The 22,800-nt window shown below is 39.6% G+C and overlaps 1 protein-coding gene across 8 annotated transcripts in view; it reads left to right on the top strand.

The window, feature by feature from the left end:
- NTNG1 (netrin G1) overlaps positions 1-16,294 on the top strand; it is a 398,647-nt gene extending 382,353 nt beyond the window's left edge. For all 8 annotated transcript variants that reach the window (XM_081493868.1, XM_081493870.1, XM_081493864.1 and 5 more), the window contains one exon: positions 15,032-16,294. In XM_081493868.1, coding sequence (XP_081349994.1) covers positions 15,032-15,273 — 242 coding nt within the window. In that variant the 3' untranslated portion in view covers positions 15,274-16,294. The remainder of the gene's footprint in view (positions 1-15,031) is intronic.
- The last annotated feature ends 6,506 nt before the right edge of the window (positions 16,295-22,800 follow it).

Raw genomic sequence — 22,800 nt, 5'->3', positions numbered from 1 at the left:
TTTAAATAATGTTCACAGCCTCCCAGTTGTATCTAAACCAATTTATAATTTTTTTTCTTCCTGCTGCTGGATCTAAGAGCCCCAGAAGGCATAGCTTCTACACATTGCTTGCTAGCCTCTTGATTTCTGTCTAACCAGCTCTCTTTTTTCCTGAGATATAACAGCGTTGCTCTTCTTAGGGAAAGCCGTAAAACGCCCTTCTGCATACTTGCAATGACTTCATTTTCTCTTCAGATCATCTACTATATGGATTTATTCTCATTCCTGCACCTTTTTCTTCAGTTCAGTTCAGTTCAGTCGTTCAGTCATGTCTGACTCTTTGCGACCCCATGAATCGCAGCACGCTAGGCCTCCCTGTCCATCACCAACTCCCAGAGTTTACCCAAACTCATGTCCATCGAGTCAGTGATGCCATCCAGCCATCTTATCCTCTGTTGTCCCCTTCTCCTCCTGCCCCCAAACCTTCCCAGCATCAGGGTCTTTTCCAATGAGTCAACTCTTCGCATCAGGTGGCCAAAGTATTGGACTTTCAGCTTCAACATCAGTCCTTCCAATGAACACCCAGGGCTGATCTCCTTTAGGATGGACTGGTTGGATCTCCTTGCAGTCCAAGGGACTCTCAAGAGTCTTCTCCAACACCACAGTTCAAAAGCATCGATTCTTTGGCGCTCAGCTTTCTTCACAGTCTAACTCTCACATCCATACATGACTACTGGAAAGACCATAGCCTTGACTGTCTAGTTGACTGTCTTTGTTGACAAAGTAATGTCTCTGCTTTTTAATATGCTGTCTAGGTTGGTCATAACTTTCCTTCCACAAGGAGTAAGCGTCCTTTAATTTCATGGCTGCAATCACCGTCTGCAGTGATTTTGGAGCCTAAAAAAATAAAGTCAGCCACTGTTTCCACTGTTTCCCCATCTATTTCCCATGAAGTGATGGGACCAGATGCCATGATCTTAGCTTTCTGAATGTTGAGCTTTAAGCCAACTTTTTCACTCTCCTCTTTCACTTTCATCAAGAGGCTCTTTAGTTCTTCTTCACTTTCTGCCATAAGGGTGGTGTCATCTGCATATCTGGGGTTATTGATATTTCTCCCAGCAATCTTGATTCCAGCTTGTGCTTCTTCTAGCCCAGCGTTTCTCATGATGTACTCTGCATATAAGTTAAATAAGCAGGGTGACAATATACAGCCTTGACGTACTCTTTTTCCTGTTTGGAACCAGTCTGTTGTTCCATGTCCAGTTCTAACTGTTGCTTCCTGATCTGCTATAAAAGGATTCTTTTGGATGTTGAGAAAAGACTCTGAGTACCTGTTTCTAATTCTTCATGTTTGAAGTTTAGTTTTAGTAAAACTTGTGTTGCCTAGAATTACTTAATGTTACTCATGAGCTGGTCTAGCATCCCTGTCTTTATGTAAACACTTTCTTTAATAAGAATTTTTGTCTGTTTTCCTCTTCATTAAAGAAAACGAAATAAATTGCAATTATTTTTTCATGTAAGAAGCAAGAGGAATGAAAGATGATATTTTTCAAATCAATGAGTATTTAAGCACCAAAGTAACTAGAAATTATTAATGATGAAAGTGAACTAGAGGACACAACAGTATCTACTTTGTGAAGTTACATTATCTAATGAGATGCAAATACATGAACCTTAAAAATAAACGCTATTTCTGTGGCTCTTCGGGTTTGTCTTTTTGTTGTAGGACTTTGAGCGGTGCCTGGCACTTAAAAAGCACTTAATAATTGCATTGAATGATCTCTCGTGCTCATAACAGCCCTGTGAAATGGCCTCTGTTACAGATAAAAAAATAGAATTTTTTTTTAAAATGCAGATTGGATAACCATGAGTGGTGATGTCAGTATTTGAACCCAGACTTCTGGACAACACCACAGTACACAATTAAGAGCTAGATTTTACAGTTCAAATTTTGAGTGTCTCAAGAATTTATCAATGGGGGAAGATGATGTAAGTTGCAATGTGAGGTGTGACTTTATTGAAAAGGTATGCTTATGACTTGTCCATAATTGTAACCCCTTTGTGCTTTCCTAACCTCACTAATGTATTTAGATCACTTAAATGCCTGGTCCCCAGTGTAATAGTGAGTGCATTTTTGAAAATTAGCAGTCATTTTTGTTTGGTTCCAGCATCCCTAAATGACTCATGTCATCATTTTGCACATTCTCTTGATTCCATAATGTTGTTTTCCTCACCTTGAATTTATTGACATCAATTCATTTTGCTTTGACATTGGCATTAACAGGAAAATGGCTTTGTTTCATCCTGACATTAGAATATCACCTCCCAAGACTTGGTTTGACATTGTCAGGTGATTATGGTGACAGCAAGGCCACAGAAGACAAAAGTGAATTATAGTGATTCCCGGGGGGGCGGGGATCATTAAGAAAAGTTACTGCCGTGTGATTTTAGTAGCTATTTTTCATACTTAAATATCCCTGCTGTTTAAAAATCCTAAGAGGGCTTAGACCATATTTAGAACACTCCTGCCAAGTATATATAGGAAAAATTAAGTCTCTAAGGCGACATTTGGCTATAGCTCGACAAACAGGAAACTCATATTATATTTTAGCTTTACAAAGTGCTCAAAGGCATTGAAATTCTGTCTCCAAAAAAAAAAAAAAGCCATGCATGTGAATTAATGACACAATTATCTCCTTTCAGCCACAGATACTTGAATTTCTTAATGCCGAAAATCAAAAGCCTGTAGTATAGCTCTTCCTTCCTACTCAGAATGTGAAATGTCTTACAGATCTGCCTTCAGCTCTGAATGGGGCTATATGGATTGTCTTACAATTCTCAGGGAACACCAAGTCTTCATTCTTGCATTTTTCTATGTGCTATGATGGTCTCTCACCTCCACCCCAGTCCCACATAGAACAACTCCATCTGGATTTTCCTTTAGCCTGTGTTCCAAATTTAACTAGTCACCTTCTGATGAAAAGAAACACGTCACTTAGTTCCATTCTTGTCATGTTTCTTTGCCTTCGTATTACCCACAATGCCAAAATTATAATTAGAGGTAATGTGTTTTGACTAATGAAAAATGAAGGGAGTGCTTCTAACCTCTTAACTCATCTGCCTACCCTTGCTTCTTCCCCTCTCTCCATCCCTTCCCAAGGCATATATTGTATCATTAAAGGAAGAAACCCAAAACTAACCACCATTCTCTTCTAGCTAATGCTCTCCATTATGGATTCACATATGAGAAGCCCTGACAAATCATGACATACAAGCTGAGCGGGAATGTCAAAGCTGACCGGCAATTTTTCTACATGTTCCTAGTTAACTTCTTCCCATTCCCTGCAAAATATCTGCCCCTTCCCTTAACTCTAGAGCATGAGTTAACCCCAGCTCTACTCTGCCTCTCATGCTCAGCAGAAGCTTTACCTCCCACACTGTGGAACCTAAAATAAGACCATCAAGGAAATGTTCCTTCTTCTACTTCCCACTCTCCAACATATCTATCTAGTAAGTGGATATCCTTACTATCTATCCACCTATATTGATATCAGTCTACTAATAATATGTTTGTATTCACCACTCAGAAGAAGACAGGGAATAAAAGACAACTTCTGTTTACTTGCTTAATAAATATTTATTTGGCATTTATTTCTGCCAAAGACAAGGCTGAATATTTGTGATACAGCCACAATGAACAGGTCATATATGTGGTGCAGACATGTACAAGTGTAGCAGATACAAGTCTCCCATAAGTTCAAGCAGCACGAAATACATTTTCTTTAGGTTAAATCTGACCATGAGCCCCTCTACTGAAAAGGTGGTGGGAGATTTGATTAAAGTCATCACTGTTGTTTGATCTTCAAGTGTAAAAATGTCCCCTCATGTTCCATTAGTCTGCACTAGTTCACATGAGATGGCCCTTGGGCTACAGATGACTTTAGCTCAGGAGACCCTGCTGGTTCCATTTACACCTGAAGCTATACAGCCTTCTGCAAGACAAGGCATCCTTGTGTCTAAGACTCTCTTACAATTATAGGATTATGTAGGAACTCTTGCTTTTTGTGAGATAATTTTTGTAGACATTTAAGATAATTGGTAGTTTGACTAGGAATATATATTAATAACAAATATGGAAATGTGGCAAAATATGGTCACATGATTCGTTTATTGAAATTACCTTTATCATCTCAGTAAAAGATACTTTTATTTTCTCAAGTAACAATTCTTTTTATTAATAGATGGTAAAGAATCTGTCTGCAATGCAGGAGACCTGGGTTTAATCCCTGAGTCAGGAAGATTCCCCTGGAGAAGGGAGTGGCTACCCACTCCAGTATTCTTGCCTGGAAAATCTCCATGGACAGAGGAGCCTGGTGGGCTACAGTCCGTGGTCACAAAGAGTTGGACATGACCGAGTGACTAACTCTTGCAATATTTTCAAAGGACTCTATATTTATTCCAGGCAATTTGGAAAGAGTAAAATGTGTAAAAGGAGAAGGCAATGGCAACCCACTCCAGTACTCTTTTGCCTGGAAAATCCCATGGATGGAGGAGCCTGGTAGGCTGCAGTCCATGGGGTCGTTGAGAATCGGACAAGACTGAGCGACTTCACTTTCATTTTTCACTTTCATGCATTGGAGAAGGAAATGGCAACCCACTCTAGTGTTCTTGCCTGGAGAAACCCAGGGACAGGGGAGCCTAGTGGGCTGCCGTCTATAGGGTCACACAGAATCGGACATGACTGAAGCGACTTAGCAGCAGCAAAATGTGTAAAGATGACAATTAAAGTTATTAAAATCAGTTGCATTCCTACCAGCCAGAGATAAACATTGGTCACATTTTGGTAGAATCTGTCCCAGCACATTCTCTTAAGTTTATATTACATAAGGTACTTGGAGAGGTACATGTCTGTACTTATGGGGTTCACACTGGATAAATATTTGTACTTTCTCTTTTGACATACTGTCATGTACTTTGAAATGACGGTTTATACCCTGGTGTATGTTGCCATTGTGTGTGACTGTGCCTCCCAATGAATGCCATCTTTCACCTTGGGCAAAAAGAGTAGAGGTTGCATATTTTTATTAAACTAGACAAGTGCATTTTCTGATACCCGATGAGAAACTCTGTGATTTCTCAGCACTGTTTTTATGAGCATCTTGCCTGCATCTGTGTCTGAGATGTTGACCTAAATAGGATTTCAATACATCTTTAATGATCGCTTTAGGAAAGGTGACCAGCCTTTGGCTTGTGGGATTCTCAGTGAATTAATTATTTCTCAATATCAGCAAAGGCTTTGTTTTTTTGTTTTTTTTTTCAGGTTGCAACAGCTAAAAACTTGGAGGTGTTTGGGCAGTGCCTCTAGCTCCTGCATTCCAGTCACCTGTTATCTCATTCATGCTAGCTGAGTTACCATATACTGCAGATGTAGGCCTCTTCAAATGAACATGGCTTTCTTATGATGTTTTAAGTAGCATTTCCTTTGATTGGACAAGAGCAATTGTCAATCCCATAATTGGTGCTTTGATATTAGATGAATAAGTATAGGATGGTTGCTCTGTAATGTCAGAACCTGCTGCACTTGATTACCCAGACATGTCTGACCACTTGCTGACAGCTCCACATTGTTCGCTACTGCCCCTTTAGCTCTGCTCCTTGGCCTCATTACAGTGAAACAAAGTGGGCTGGCTGCTGTCACACGGGGATTATGCCACCAGCATCACTGTCCCTGATGAAAAAAGGCTGACAGGAATGTAGGCTGAGAGCAGGAAAGCAAGGATGTTTCCACTTGATGGCTCCCAGGTTTCAGCCTATACAGATACCGCTTCACCATTGCAGAGGCTAAAGATTGGCCAAGAGGCAGTATCACCCCTGCTCTTCTGAAAACACACCTTATGTACTCTGATTGGCACAGGAGAATGCACATTGAATGCAAGTATATACAGGTCACCTTTGAGAAAACAGGCACTGCCTGTCCACACTGACCTTGCAAGTACACAGCAGTTGAATTAAAATATTCAATAGCTGCATGTTTGACCCCATGCTGTCTCAAGATTCATGCCGTCAGAGGACATATACAGATGCTGTCTTTGAGAGAGTACAACATCTACTTCCTTTTCACTTCAAGTACCTTGAATTGGATAGGTAGTGATTAATTCATTCTTCTGGCAGATATAGAAATAAGCACCTCACTCTTCCGCTCTGAGCTTCTAGCACTAAGGGAAACTGGGAAGGTATTGAACATTAACAAAGTATACTAAGGTTTTATATTTTTTAAAGCACCATCACATAATTCATCTTGAGGCTCCCAACAACTGTGAGGTCGATGAGGAGGACAAGTGTTATTATCCTTGCCTTAGAAGTGCGGAAAGAGAGGCACAAAGAGGTTAAATGATTTCCCCAAGTTCACCCAGCCCATTAACCGCAGAGACAAGACTTGAATCATAAGTTCTTCACCTAATTCTCTTCATACCACCTCATGCTTTTAGTGATGAGAAAAAAACTATCTCTCTTCCATGGGACATGAGCAGGCAAAACCGATCAAGCCAAACTGTCACCCGAGTCATCACCAGGGCTCACAATATTGGAGAAGTCCAACTCTCATCATGTATCTGATGAAAAAGAGGAGGAATTCCTCCCTCTTTGCCTTTTAAAATAATAGGCTTTCCATGAGAAATATTCATGCAACTCATGAAGCTCAAAAGGACTTTAGAAATACCTACTTCAAACTCTTTCCCTAACTTCATAGCTGCCACTAGAATGTAAGCTCCACAGAAGCAGCTGCATGGTCCATCTGGCTCATACTGTGTGTCCATCATTTGGAAGAGTGCCTGGTTGGATGATGGATGGATGTCACTAACTGGTTTCATGATAATGTTGAAAGCCTTACTGCAAAGTGATGACTAGTCAGAACTAGAACTCAGGTTTTATGACTCTTAATCAGTGTTGTTATCACTAAGCCATATCCCCAATCGTGGTCAGACATAAGTAAGAACAGATAGGAAAAATGTACCTAGAGTTCCCCCAAAAGACCATTAGACAACATTCTATAGAGTTTCTTCTATACACCAGGAGCTAACCTGTGGATTCAGTTTTACATCTCATGTCTCAAAACTTAGTAAAACAGCCACCAAGGCTGAATAAATGAGTTATTATTACAGCCCTTCATCTCCCTGCCACAAGCTCTCAAATGCCTCAATCAGAGCTGTGTGTTGCACACATGCCTTTGTTATTAGCCTGTTGGTGGAGGTTATTCACTCTTCAACGTTTCTTTGAAAAGGACAGAAACAGTTTGGAATATCTTTCCTTCAGCAATCCTAGGCTTGTTTCAGGTGGTGAAGGTAGAGGTCACTTTATTAATAAATCCATCAAGGAAGGCTGTCATGGTAACGCATTGCCTTGATTCCTTGAAGTGCAGGAGACAAAGCCAAAAAGAGAAACTTTCAAGTCTATAAATACAGACCCAGCATTGCTCAAGCCTAGCAGCTTACCAACAGAGCAAACCTAAATGTATTTAGCTTTGAACAAGACCCAAACAGAAAAAAGAAAACTTCCCTTTGGTAATGTAATGGGTCATCATGACCATAATAGGAATAAGTGACCCTTCAAGTCACAAAAGAAATGAAGAATAGAACAAGTAGCGATTCTAAGTCCTGGCTGGTGCCCTCTTTGCACATTGGGGTTCCCTCTAAGTCTGCTTTTCCATACCTTCCAGAAATGATGAATGGAGGGAAAAGGAATCAGAGTCTTATCATTCAAATTTTGACGATAGTTTGCAATTTAGAAAGGGGAAAAGTGGATGACAAGAAGGAAACCTACAGAAAGCAAGTTAAAGGATCAGATGATTTAGTTACATCCCTGTGACTCTCATGATCCAAAATAAAAGAAAAATAAGAAGTGAAAGAGGGAAGAGGAAATGCTGTCTGTTCCTATTGTTTCACTGTGAAAATTCTGAGTGTTTTTATAAACTTGTATCAACTAGTTTATATTGGAGCTAATGTATTAGTTTCTTCCTCCCTGTAGTCATTTACAGGTGGGCCTGATAGGGATGTTTTCTGTGAGCCAAACAAAGCTATTTTATTAATAGCTTAATGTTCATTACCTGGGAGGCAGGGTTCCCATTATGTATAACTTAAGCTTATAGGCACATCCCTTTGGTGGTTAATTTATAATAGAATACAGTATCTACTGTGGTGGCTTGCTTATTAGAGCTATTAGAACACCTTGCTGACTTCAGCCTTTCCATCAGGATTCCACACTTCATCTTTTAGCCACACAACTCTGGGTCTAACATTAATACTATAACCTTATCTATCAAGGGCCAAAGATTGTCTTGGTTTGAAAGCATTCCTAATTGAAACATCACGGGATTATAGATTACATAGTGTGGTATTGGACACACCATAATGAATTTATTTGTATCAATAGTAAAATGATCCTTTAGAATATAGTCAAACTATTATCAAAGTAGTATTAGCTTTTTTTGTATCTAAGGATTTATATTTTATCATAATAATAATTGTGCCTGAATGCATGCTTAGTCGCTTAGTGGTGTCTGACTCTGCGACCCTGTGGACTGTAGCCTGCCAGGCTCCGCTGTCCATGGGATTCTCCAGGCAAGAATATTGGAGCGGGTTGCCATTTCCTCCTCCAGGGGATCTTCCCAACCTAGGGATCCAACCTGTGTCTCTTCACTATTTATAGAGGTAGCACATTCTTAGTTTGTCAATAGCAATGAAGAAAAGAAATCAGGACATGCTTAACGTAAATATTTAACAAAATAAGTCAGCATTTTCAGTTTGAGGCAAATTCACACAGAAGGGTACCAAATAAAGAAGTGATAACTGCAAAGTGCTTGTTAGGTAGACATCCCATTTGGATTTTTAATCTGAAGTGATATGCAAGATGAAATGGAGATAATGCCAGGGTTTTGTAAATGTTTATCCTCTTGGCAGTTCCATCAACTGGTGGTCGATGCCTGAAACTGTCACCAAGTCCACGCTGATACTGCTTGCCGCACAAGGCAATAAGTCGAGAGGAGTAGTTGGGACAAGGAAGAGAGATTTTATTCAGAAAGCCAGCAGACTGAAAAATTGGTGGACTTGTGCCCCAAAGAACCATCTTGCCTGTTTAGAATTCAGGCTTCTTTTATACTAAAAAGGGAGAGAGTAATGTAAAACATTTCCTGGTTCTGGTCAGCATCCGGAGGTGATATGTTAGTCTCTTCCTCCCTGCGGTGATTCACAGGTGGGCCTGGTGGGGATGTTCTCTGTGAGATAAAGATATTTTATTAATAGCTTGATGCTCATTACCTGAGAAGGAGGGTTCTCAGAGATGGGCCATTATGTATCACTTAAGCTTATAGGCAACATCCCTTTGGGTGATTGGTTTGTAATAGAATACAAAAGGTTCTTTGTTATTACAAAACCTTGTGCTGAAAGGAATTCTGAAGGTTAGTGCAAGAGAATGCCATGATTAAGTAGCTATGTTTTCTACATAGAGGAAGAGGAAATGAGAGCATATGCAACATATTTGCCATTCCCAACCTAGACCTGTGATATTTTTGGTACTTTATGTATGGGCTGATTTGTTTTTGGAGCTCTGCCAGAATGTGGTGGAACTCTAGAAGATGTGAAATTTAATGTTGTCAACAAGACCTCCACCCAGTGTGATAGGAAAACAGATCAGTTGGTCAATACAAATGAAAACCAGAGGATCTACAGAAGTTTCTTATATTGTCTTAAGGAGCGTGGAAAGCATTGCACACTGTGCAACACATAGACTGCATTTCTTCCGACCGTTCTCTTCTACGTGAAAAGCAGTAATCTGTAAATTTGGATACCTGTAGTTCTAGAGCTACCCTTAATTGTTTTCAATCTCCTCATCTAGAGCTTGTCTAGATAGTTTTTGAAATTTCCACAAGCTTTGATTTCTATCAGAGCAAGGTATAGAACAAATTACATGACAAGAGTGATTTTGGTTCCTCTTTAATTGTAAGTAATATTAAGTGGTCTGTCTTAGATATTTGTCATCTTTATTTAACTCCCTCAGGAAGATAATCTGCTCATACTTCAGTTTTGAGTACTACAGTCATTTCAATTCCTATGGTTCTGCACCTGAAAGCTCCCTCTCTCTGATCTAAAATCACCAAGGAGTCTTCATTTTCCTTCCCCCAATGTGTATAAGGACAACTGCCCATCTTTATTGCTGTGGCTGATAACCTGATCCAGACCTTCAACATTTTATCACCAACATTAATTGAGGAGTAATTCTTTGTTTGGGTGGGAGACGGGGCTACCCTGTTTATTGAAGGATATGTAGTAGCATCTCTACCCACGAGATGCCAGCACCATGCCCTCCCCCAAGATGTGACACCCAAACACATCTCCAGATGTTGTCAGTTGTCCCCTGGGGAAAAAAAATCATCCACTGTTGAAAGCTACTACTTTAGACTGACAACCAAAGACCTCTATTAAACATTAATTCCTCAAATTCCTCCAATCCTTTTTCTAATTATTCTAAAATCCCTTCTGTCAGATTCAATCAAGAGCATGCAGGGCTTACTTTGCATATTTCCTTTACCCAGCTCAAAGTGCCCTTCCTCTCATACTCTTCCAGTCTATTCCTAGATCCAGCTAACCACAGCAGAAAGACTTCTGTGATTAATTTTATAACCTCATATCTTCACTGCATTTTGTTGAGATCTTTTTTTCTCAGCATCATTCCTGGTTTTTCTTTCTTTGCCTATGGCTTAAATGCTGATATTCTTCGGGGTTCTATTTGCAGTTTTCCTTTCAACTTCATCTATATTCTAGCAGATGAGGTCTTCTATTCCTTTCTCTTCACTATTTGTAACAATGACCATCATCACCCCTGTTCCAAATCTGTCTCTCCAGGAAGAGCTACCTCCTGAACTGTTAACTGTTTTTTTCCAACTAATAACAAGACCCCTGCAGAAGAGCCTGTGATCCCTTTAAGTCAACAGATCAAAAAAAAAAAAAGAGTTTATTTTCTTCCCTAACCAAACCCTGCCTCCAGTCTTGTCTTAATAAATTACATTATGATGTGCCCAAATGTCAAAAATAGGAACCTCAGACTTTCTCTTACCTATTTCAAATAACCTGTCTCCAAATTGTTCTTCCTTTCCTTCCTCCTCCCCATTGCTCTAACCTAGACCAAGCCTATTCTGTTGAAGTATCTGGTCACCTTGCCTCCAGCCTGTCCTTTCTCAGGTCTAGCCTCACCTTTTCCCCCCTTTAAATCACCATCCTGCCCAGAGGTCTTTGACAGCTTCCCATTGCTTATTATCTAAACTCCGTAGCATGTTACATAGAATCTTCATCATTCACCAACATTTTCCACGTGTCTTTCAGGCTCCAGTCAGAAAAGTGAACCCACTATACGTATTTCAATAGAATTTACTAAAGGAAATGGTTAAACAGGTGCTTTAGAATTTTTAGACATGAGAAGAGGACACTGAAATAACTCAGAAATTGTCAACTGTGTGAGCAGGGAGCAGTTATCTCTCTTGGACTAAGGATTTACTCTAAAGAGGAAGGGGTTATTAGAAACTAACAGTTTGGAGGAGAGACCCCACAGATGTGGGACCCATGCCTCTTGGGAGGGGTAATGCCTGGCCGCTACTATTACCCCTGAACTGTTAGGCAGGCCCCCCTTGGAGCTGGGGCTCACACCTCTAGAGAAGGAATGCTGCCAGGTTGGTGCAGAAACCTCTAAGGGTGAGACTGAAACTGGTTCTGAAAAGGCTGAGCCCCAGAACAAACTGCTGCTGTTGGGATGTGGGGCCATTGCTGGGACAATACTCTTAGGAAGAGCCCTGAATCAGGGAAAGGGAAATCTCGGCTTCCTTCCTCCTGCCTTCTCTGTTCTCTCTCGCGCACCCTGTTGGTGGAAACCAGGAGACAAACTTGCAGGGTTTCAGCCTCAACATCAAAAGAAAGGGTGGATTTAGACTTGAGTGACAAATACTTAACAGCCAGCACAAAGTATTTTCACATCTTCTTGCCTTTACTGATAGAGTTTCCCCAACCATAATGTTTTTCTACAAATATTTGCCTGATGCATGCCATTGTTCAAATACAATCTCCTTTCTATATTCTTCTCAAATCTTCCCCCAGATAATTACTTACACCACCATTTGAGTTCCCCTAGCAGTTTGCTTCCTTTATAGTGTTTTTTCATATTGTATCATAATTATTTCTGTATATGTTCATTTGTTTGTTTTCTGCAAAACTGTGAGCTCCTTTAGGGCAGATAGAGTTATAACCATACAGCAGTAGATTTAGCAGCACACTTGACACACAACAGATGCTAATTGAGCTGGACAGAATTGATAAAAGTATTTTAATGAAATTTATATTATATTATTTCTTGTATATATATTTTATTTTCCCAACCAGATTTAAACTTTGTAAGAGCAGAGATCATGCTTTCTATTTCTTTTATTTTTTCATGGTGTTTAACACAGGGTTTTATATTGCTGAAGAAGAGCTTAATGATATTTGTTAACTACTTAGTTTATTCATTAGGCACCACAAATTTGGTTTAAAATGACATGAAGATGGAGCATAAGTTTATGAATAGCAGGTAAGATTGGTAGTTAGGTTTAGATGTGCTTCTAACACGTGATTCCAACAGAGACATCTGTGCATATGGTAAAGCTCTGTGTTTGTTGAATAGCACAATCAAGAGACCAAATGAAATGTGTCTTAAAGTGAATTCTAAAGTAATTAAATATATTCCAGGTTCCATTTTTTCTCCTTATCACTTATAGAAAACATATTACTCCAACTGATGTGATTATTAATCTTGGGTTACATCTGGTCCTTGAGTATTTATAAATTTCTCACAATCATCAACATCAACTAGTAGATTATTTAAATGTAGGAAAGGTATTGAATTTTAACTTAATCACCAAATTCTTGAAAAAAAGAAACCTCTGTTCAATAACTGGTTTACATTCAGGTCCAAGAAAAAGAAAAATAGCTTTTTTTTTCTTACGGGGAGTGATATTTAATTAACTATTGATTTCTTCTCAATTATTCAAGGCAAGCAATTATCAATATTGATGGAAACAGTATTTCCCTATGTGTAGTGCCCAAATGAAAGGAAATATCCCATTCAGCAATCTGCTGCCTGGAACAAGAAAAGCTGAGAATCTTTAACTTTAAATGGAAACAGTTATTTGGATCTGTTTATTCCATGTGCCCCAATTAAACAGATATTTCCTGAAATGTAAACAAAACAAAATCCTAAAACCCTATGTATGCTTGCCAAATTAACAAGAATCAAAAAAAAAAAAAAAAAAAGTGGGGTTTTGTCAGTTTTGACCATGAGTTTAACCACTCTGCTCTTGTAGATTTTGCCTCAAAGCTACAGATCTTGACATTTTTTTTTAACCAAGACTCATAAAATACTATAATTTGGGTCTAATATTTATGGTTTCTAAGTCACCCGATGAGACTTAGCTTACATAATCATTAGAACCCCTGAAACACTACCTTGTATATCAATATTTTGAGCCTGAAGGATTTAGTAGGCCTTAATAGTCACTTCTAACATTTACAGATAGCACGTGGGGATACACTTGAAAATTATACCAATCCATTATACAACTACGATAGAGGTCTCCAAGGAATTGTGGAAGGTGGGAAAATAGGGCCCTATTTAGGGCACATTTTTAATAACTCCTGAGCATCCACCACCATCTTTTCTCAGCTCATTTGCACACAGAGCATTAGCATGTTTACATTTAAGAAGCTTCTTTTGAAGATGACATAACTATTGAACATGATTAATGGACAAGGCAATATTCTCTATTGAATTACTACTGGGAGATGCAGGTTATTTTTTTTTTTTTAATACTTTACACTTGATAGTATGAATATGTGTGTGCGTGTGTGTTAAATTGGGGAAATTTGACTATGACATTTTTTAAAGATGAAGAATGTTATAATTTATAAGAAGCTACTTTTTCTGCTCTGCGCCACCCCCCTCCCCATTCCAGAGTGGTTCTATATAGTAAGTGCTTACGTGGCATATGTTGCTGGGAAGTGTTCTTTGCTCTTCTCCTCTTTGGTGTTGTTTTCATTTCCCCGTGTTCTATTTATCATTCTGTTAAATCAGTGAAACTTTGATTATCTAAAGGAATAGGAGACCTGGAATAATAAGGAAAACTTGATCTTTGAAGAAATAAATTATTAGAGACAGGGACTGTGAATGAATTTTAGTATTTGAAATTGCTTGCTTGATTTATTCAAGCTGATTTTATTAATTGATGGACATAGTGAAATTTTGATAATCAGGGTTTCACCATTGCATTTATTATTATCCCTGGAAATCAAGGTAACCTTGGACTCTACTTGCTATGTTTACAAAGCGATAAATATCCTAATAGGCTATTAGGCGCAATGCACTGCTCTTCCTCACACTCCTCCCATGAAAAGCTTTCTCTCCTCGGATCTGGCTGCCACCTAGCCTGGAGCATGCTGCCTGCCCCCTGCCCCACCCCTCCCTCCTCCTGCTTGCCGCTGGCTCCTGACTTCCTGCATGCAGCGCTGGAATCACCCGCAGAGAGAATGGCCCACTCCTTAGAAGTTCTTGGTCATTCTAGCAGTACTGCTTTGCATTTTAATTCCATTCATCTGGCTCCAAAGCCCTGCATTCTTGTATGAGGCACTATCCTTGAACAGCCCTGGAGGTCACAACAGGTCCCAGTTCCGTGAAGAGAAGATACTGCCAAACCCGGAGTATCACATTTCTTTGTGCTTGATAGCCTGAAATGGACAATGATAATATCCAAGATTGCAGCAAAAAAAAAAAAAAAAATCTATATGAAAAGGATTAATATGATCAAAACAAAGGCAGCAAACTACATTTGTTTGGAAATCGGAGTCACATGCTTAGTTTGCGGAGGGGAGGGGGGAGCACCAGATCGATAGAGATTTTTTTTTTAAGCTGAAAACATGATGTACCAGATGAACTTAAATTGATTCTGCTTCTCCTCCCCGCGCCCCCCTCCCTCGTTCTGCAGCGAATGTCTGCGACAACGAGCTCCTGCACTGCCAGAACGGAGGGACGTGCCACAACAACGTGCGCTGCCTGTGCCCAGCCGCGTACACGGGCATCCTGTGCGAGAAGCTGCGGTGCGAGGAGGCGGGCAGCTGCGGCCCCGACTCCGGCCAGGGCGCGCCCCCGCGCGGCTCCCCCGCGCTGCTGTCGCTGCTGTTGCTGCTGGCCGCTCTGCTGGGGACAGCCGGCCTCCTGGGCATCTAGGCGGCGCACCCAGCCACCAGACGGGCCGTGCTCTGGGGAAGCAAACACAGCCCCAGCCTTTGCTACTAACACAGGAAACCCGCCCTCAGACACCCCCACTCAAACACAGTGTACAAAGAAGGCCTAACTGAACTAAGCCATATTTATCAGCCGTGGACAGCACACCTGAGTCAAGACTGTTAATTTCTGACTCCCAGAGGAGTTGTCAGCTGTTGATATTATCACTGCGAATCACATTGCCAGCTGCAGAGCTTACCACCCATCGGAAAGGCTGTGACAGCCCCCCAAAAGGAAAGGAAAGCAACAACAACAAATCAACCAACCTGAAAAACATTTACTACTGGCACGTGGTGTGCCCCAGCACCACCCGGCCCTGTGTATGGACCAACCAAATAGAAGCATCCTTTGCTGGCAGTGCATTGTGGGTCTAAGGAAGTCTGTTACAAGCTGCCATATTGGCCTGCTTCAGCCCCTGAACCCCCTTCCAACCTGTGCTTTAGTGAACCTTTGCTCTGTAACCCTTGTTGGTTGAAAGATTTCTTTGTCTGATGTTAGTAATGCACACGTGTAACAGCCCCCTCCAAAAGCTCCAGCCAGTCATACCCTGTGTATCTTAGCAGCACTGAGTCATCCCAGTGCAAGCACACATCCACTGTCCCCAAGAGTGGCTACAGGAAAAAAGAAAGTGTATCTATCCTTTTGTATTCAAATGAAGTTATTTTTCTTGGAATACTGTAATATGTAGATTTTTTGTATTCTTGCCAATTTGTGTTACCAGACAATCTGTTAATGTATCTAATTCGAATCAGCAAAGACTGACATTTTATTTTGTCCTCCTTCTTTCCGTTTTGTTTCATTGTGCAGAGATTTCTCTGTAAGGGCAACGAACTTGCTGGCATCAAAGAATATCAGTTTACATATATTAACAAGTGTAATAAGATTCCACCAAAGGACATTCTAAGTGTTTTCTTGTTGCTTTAACACTGGAAGATTTAAAGAATAAAAATTCCTGCATAAACGATTTCAGGAATTCGTATTGCAATTTCTTAAGATGAAAGGAGCAGCCACCAAGCAGTTTCACACTCACTTTACTGATTCCTATGTGGACCGAATACACTCAGCTGATGAATTTAGTACCCAGGAAGATGGATTGATGTTCACTAGCTTGGACAACTTCTGCAAAATATGAGACTATTTCCACTTGGGAAAAATTATAACAGCAAAAAAAAAAAAATCTAAGTGATTGCCAAGATTATGCCAAAGCCTGTTGGCAGAGTACTAAGAGACTTTTATTTTTAAGTCATGCTATTTTCACAGATTGATGTGATCATGTGACTCTAGGGATGCTGATCTATGTATCTTTCCAATTACAGTGTTTACATGGAGTATCGTAAGAGAAAACCTGGGGAACCAGGAAAGTCGCAGGGAAATTGAGTGATTAGCAATTTGACTTTGAATATATTCAGACTAAGTATTTACAGGAAATATCAAAATATCCAGCAGCAACTAGACATAACTGCTGTTCCTGAGAATAAAGTTTGTTTTAAGTACTGCCCAAGGTGTAATAAATTCTTGTTTCTGCCTTTTATTAGGCCAATTACTGTGCAAGACAGCAAGGTGGGGAGAGGAGGGAAGAACCAGTGCAAAATTCCAAAGTGACTAAAACAGTGTGTATTCCATTCCCACCACACTGTTGTCCTACAGGTTACAAATGTGTTAGCGACAGCATCTCCTGGAGTCAAAAACAATTATCAGGCCAAGCCAGCGTCTGAAGGACAGTGAAGTCCTGCATGACTTGGTAGAGCAATAATCTATGCTGGTGTTAGGTTGGACGCCTACTTCCAGTCTGAATTCTTTACCCTGCCACTGCTCCTTGCTGAACCGGGGGAAGGGGATGTCTTCTGATAAATATCCTCGGTAAAAACTAGATGAAGGAACAGCATGTCTTATTGGGTTTGTTCCCAGAAAAGCCGATTCAAAGAAGGCAATAAAAGGTAAACAGGTAATGCCTGTGCTGCCTGCCACCCCACGTCTAAGTCGATTGAATGTTTGTTATTCAAACCCACAGTCTCTTTTGATGTAAGAAATAAGGAAAGATGGAAATAAATTAGAGCTCTGGCTTAGTGCCGGAGTGGCCAACCAGAAATTGGAGATTTACATTAGAAGCATAAACAGCAAATTGTATTTCAAGCTCACCAAAGACTGCACATGAAAATGCCGATAACATACAGAGTTTGAGATGACTTACAATGAGGTGGATTTCTAATATTCAAATGGAAGTTTAAGTTGTCTTATAGTTTATTAGCACAAACCAAAGGCAGACTATGTTATTTCCAGCAGCGATGCACTTTATCGTTATCCACTCATGGCTTTGTCACCGGCTCAGGAATCAGACCCAACATTTCAATACACAGTTTTCCGAAAGCTAGTTCTAAAATTTAATGAAGACCTGATCTAAATCAGTTCATCTGCATTTTATCTTTATGAAGCTATAAGAATCTAAATTGATGAGGCATATCTTGCGTTCAGTGTATTTAGATGTAGTTTTCTGAATTTCCTGAAGTGATGTGATCTGCTTTTAATAAATTCACTTTTAGGTATATAACAAATGGAAATGAAATGTTCTTTTTTAATCTGGATTCTCAAATTCTTCTGAAGAGTATATTACTGTGATTAAACCCCAACTCGGTGGATTTTATTTATCTGCTGTTTTCTAGCATTCTTGCAAAGCTGGTTCCATCTACAATGTTATGCCTAAGGACAGGATTGGGGTAAAAAGTGGGAACTAAGTTGTTCACATTTTTAAGGCCCTAATTCTTGGTTGGTCTTTACTTGGATTAACCCTTAGGGTTGGTTAATCTAGTGTTGTATATGAGTTAGTCAGTCAACTTTACCACAAAGTACAAACACAATTTCTTCCATCAGCTCCTTTGATGAATATAAAACTTCAAAGAAATCTTTGTCCCAAGGTTCTGCTATATAGAAAGGACTTCCCTGGTGGCTTAGATGGTAAAGAATCTGCCTGCAATGCAGGAGACCCAGGTTCGATCCTTAGGTTGGGAAGATCCCCTGGAGAAGGGAATGGCTACCCATTCCAGTATTCTTACATGGAGAATTCCATGGACAGAGGAGCCTCGCGGGCTACAGCGCATGGGGTGGCAAAGAGTCGGACATGACTGAACAATTAACATTTCTTCACTTTTCAAATATATAAAGTGTTGGTGTTTATGGGAAAGTAATTAGACTGCCCTGAGATGATGTAGGAGTGATTTGTTTCTGACCCTGTACACAGCCTAGAGTTTCAGTCCTAGAAGAGGGGGCACGCACTTAGTGGGGCCCATTCTGACTCTCCTCCCACTTTGTCTTCATAGCCAGGAACCTAGAATTCCCTACCTGTGTGTCCTCCACCCACTTTTAGGGTGTCTACACTTCTTCTAGGGGTCTAAACCCCTGAAGGCAAGCAGCATCATGAGTGTACATCCTTGAGTACAAGAGGAGGCAAAAGGTGAATATTATTATAGATAGATTAGTGACTTGGGCCTAGGAGTATATGCTGCGGAATCCACACATGAGTGAGAAGATGCTCCTTGCAGTGAAAAACCAGAGCTCAGGGATAGAAAAGAAGGGACTAAGGGGTGGGAGAGAGAGTAGGGTATCTCAGGGCTAGGGTCTGGTACAGAACTCTGAGCAGTCTGAATGTTCCAGACCTATACATGGGTTTCCAATTGTTATGACAATATTCATGTTAAAGCAACAGAATGGAACACTATGTTAGCTTGATGTGTAATTTTTAAATATCTAGAAATATGGTATGTGGGCTTCCATTGGTACTTTTGTCCTGCGCCTTCCTGGTGGGTCTGCCTGGAGATGAACACTGCATGAGGTGCCCTTGAGTAAAATGACCAAGTTAGCACAAATCATTCATCCAGGTACAGGTTGGGAGAAGGCATGTGTGTTAAGTCACTTCAGTTGTGCCTGACTCTTTGCAACCATATGGACTGTAGTCTGCCAGGCTCCTCTGTCTGTGGGATTCTCTAGGCAAGAATACTAGACTGAGAATACTAGAATACTAGACTGGTTGGCATGCCCTCCTCCAGTGGATCTTTCTGACCCGGAGATCGAACCGGAATCTCCTGCTTTGGCAGGCAGGCTTTTTATCACTAGCGCCATCTGGGAAGCCAGTGGGAGAAGGCATACTGGTCACAGTTCTGTTCCTATAGTTAATACTCCATCTCCCTTTTTCTCCAACCTGTGGTCTTATTGAATGTAGGAAGGTTTGGATGGACTGGGGGCAGCTGTGAGGAAACCCTGAAATCAGATTTTTTGTCTCATCATCTTCACTCTTTGCCATCAATTATCCAGTATTACTGGGAAGTAAGGACCCCATATTCTGAGATGGGATGCTTTGTGCTATGTGGGAAATGGGTTATTGCCCTTCACCTGTTGTTAAATACTAGATATGATACTTATTTAACAGTTTATCTGCTCACAGGTTACACAGAATGTGTGGGAACTTTGAACTACCTGTTCTATATACTTGTTATGCATTGAATTCTATCTGTTTATGTACAATTTACAGCTTTAGCTTCAGAAATCTGAACTAGAGTTTCATACCCACTGTTTCGATTCTCAGCCTTTATCAATAAGGATGGCAATGGTGGCAGCAACTAAGCTGCATCTCAGAACAATCTGAATAACTGAGTAAAACTCTAGGATTTGTTTTTTAGAAAATCTAATTGGGCAGCCATAATGGCGTATAGGAATGAGAAATATAGATAAGGAACACCCCTAGAGTTTGGATCCAAATGTGTGGTTGTGAACAATTCTTTCTTTGCCTCAGGAAATCAAGACTAGATTCTAATAAATTTTCTTTCCAAGAAATATCAAATGTCCATTTGGCACAAATATTCTGACAGTTCTGATCATTTCTGTATGGAAGAATTTTTCACTTTGATCTATACTTTCCCTATTTTACACTAAAAGTAGTTTTTCTCTTTAGTTACCAAAAAATTTGCCAATTAATTCGTGGCATAAACTGTATGTAAGCATAATATGATGTCAGAAAGAATTAAGAATGCCAACTATCATATTTTGGATTGTTACCAACAATCTTGGGAACATGAAGAATTTTTACTCTTCAACACCTGGTAAGGTGTGACTCACATGTTACCATCTTCATCTTGCATCTGAAGAATAAAATAACTAAGCAACAGGCATATCCCTTGTATAAATAATGTTATTACATTTAACTAGAAAGGAGAAAATAACATCTATGAAAATCTTACATTAATCTTGAAAAATGCAGTTATTGAAGATCCATTATGGCAGAAAAATTTCTAACCCCAACACATTTTTAGAGTAAGTTCTGAAACAAGTCTATCAAGAAGACTTAAATGATTTTAAGTTGTTTAGAATACAGTTGAGATTTAACAAATGCTAGAATCCCCTCTCTGCCTTCTCCCATCACCCAAGAGCTCTTTTTAATTGATGATTGAATTCAAATGGAGTAGTAACATCTCAAATTATGTGATGTTTTTATTAACCTGAAATGATAGCTGATAAAATGGGCCATTATTCTGCAAGACCTAATTATGTTAACACTAAAGATTTAGCTAGGCTGACTGGAGCAAACTGCAGAGAATTGGAAGTAAAAATATTATCATTTTCTTAACCTGGTCTCATTTTTTTTCAGAGGCATTGCTTTTAAATATTAATTAGTGAACTTTGAATTCTGTGGGTAAAAGAACCTGACTGAAAGAGAGAAAAAAATAATTATTATCCCTCCTACATCTGTCGAAATAGACGTGAAAATTCCTGCGTGGTAAGAATGTGTCAAGTTATGTTAAAGACATAGTGTACCATGGTGTGTCTCCTCCAGGAGCCCTGCCCTGATGACACCGCATTGCAGCTTTGCTCTTACTGGGGTAAGTCATTCTAATCTAATAAAAGAAGGAAAATGGCAGAAAATCACACACCTGAAGTCCTGTTAAGAATAGGTGATTCTTTTTGCTCCAGGCAGGCAAGAACATAATGTCATTTCTGTTCGTTCGTGTTTTGCTCTGAAGGAGGGGCTGCTCCTGTGGGGAAAATCTACCCGTGTGAAACACGGCAAGAAAACATTCTCCAAGGAAATAGCATTTTGCTGTTTACCAGTCATGCCTACCCCATGAAGCCCTGAGTAATTGTTTTGGCTTTCATGGTGTGATAAACATCTAAAGGCAAGAGATGAGTGCCATCGCTCTTTGTCTCTTTTTCTCTCCCTTTGGAAAAAAAAGTGGGTCCAAATATAAGATGATGACATTTGCAAGAATCCTTCAGTTAGTTGATCCTAATTATGAATACTCCGGCTAAATATTTCGTTTATTAAATTAATAGTGTGACAAGTATTGGAGCAGCTTTACAACCACTTAAACTCGTGTTTACATCCCGTGTAATTACAATTCATAATTCAGAAAGCAAGCAGTCAAAACTAAATGCATTCTGATCAATGGTTCTCATTCTGCCAAATAGATCCAGCACAACGTGTTACAGTAAGTGACTTGAAAGCAGGACTTCTACATCTAGAGTTCCAACTAGACTTGGGAAGGGCAATGGAGGGATTCTAGCACTGAAGTACTTTTTAACTTAGGTGTAAGAGTTCGTGTGTAAATGATTTTTTTTTCCTGAGCAGAGGATCTATTAATTCTCTTTTTAAATTTATCAAAGGCCTGCACATATAAGGATGAATGCACTAAAACCTCAGGTTAAGATTTACCTTAACTATGATTTTTTTTTTTTTTTAAGGAAAACGAATAAATAAACTGTTGATAGGGGATGGATGAAAATAATACATTGGTACTTGAAAGTGCGTGTTTTCCAACAATCAGCTCTTTTTTCATCTCTTACTGACTTTATCTTTCCTGAGCATCTTTCCCCAAAGGGCATCTGTATTCTCTTTTTTTTTTTTTTTTATAAATGTATTTATTTTAGTTGGGGGCTAATTACTTTACAATATTGTAATAGTTTTTGCCATACATTGACATGAATTCTGTATTCTCTTTTGTAGATATATATTTTAATACATTCACATTTGTTCTGGAAGCCACATGAAGTGAAAATAACCTAGGTCAGGAATGTAGTATGAGTAACAAGCCATCAAAATGTCTCAGCAATCTGGTGTATTTCTCATGGCAACATGTAGGATCAAGGACTTTCACTTCATCTGGGTCCCTGGGTCAACCTTCCTTTAAGCTTTGAAGGATATTGGTTCCAATAAAGAGTTCCAAATAAAGCTCTTGGGAGAATCTCTGTTTCTGAATAATTTAAATATTTGCATTAATATATTGATAATAAAAGCCTCATACCTCATAATCAGTTCCAATTAAATAACTAAGTTCTGGCAATCAGCTATATATCATTTTTTCATTCAGTCTGAATATGTACATATTTCCATGTAAATTCTCATTTTAATGTGCACAACATATTTTCACAAACAATCACATACCTGTGTCATTGAGTCAGTAAGGGCTACCTCTAATCAAAGGCAGA

The sequence above is a fragment of the Giraffa tippelskirchi genome, chromosome 5 (assembly GCF_054371585.1).
Source record: "Giraffa tippelskirchi isolate mGirTip1 chromosome 5, T2T-mGirTip1v1.2.pri, whole genome shotgun sequence".
Lineage (NCBI taxonomy): Eukaryota > Metazoa > Chordata > Mammalia > Artiodactyla > Giraffidae > Giraffa > Giraffa tippelskirchi.
The sequence above is the reverse complement of the archived record's forward strand: the minus strand, read 5'-3'. Positions and strand labels throughout refer to the sequence as shown.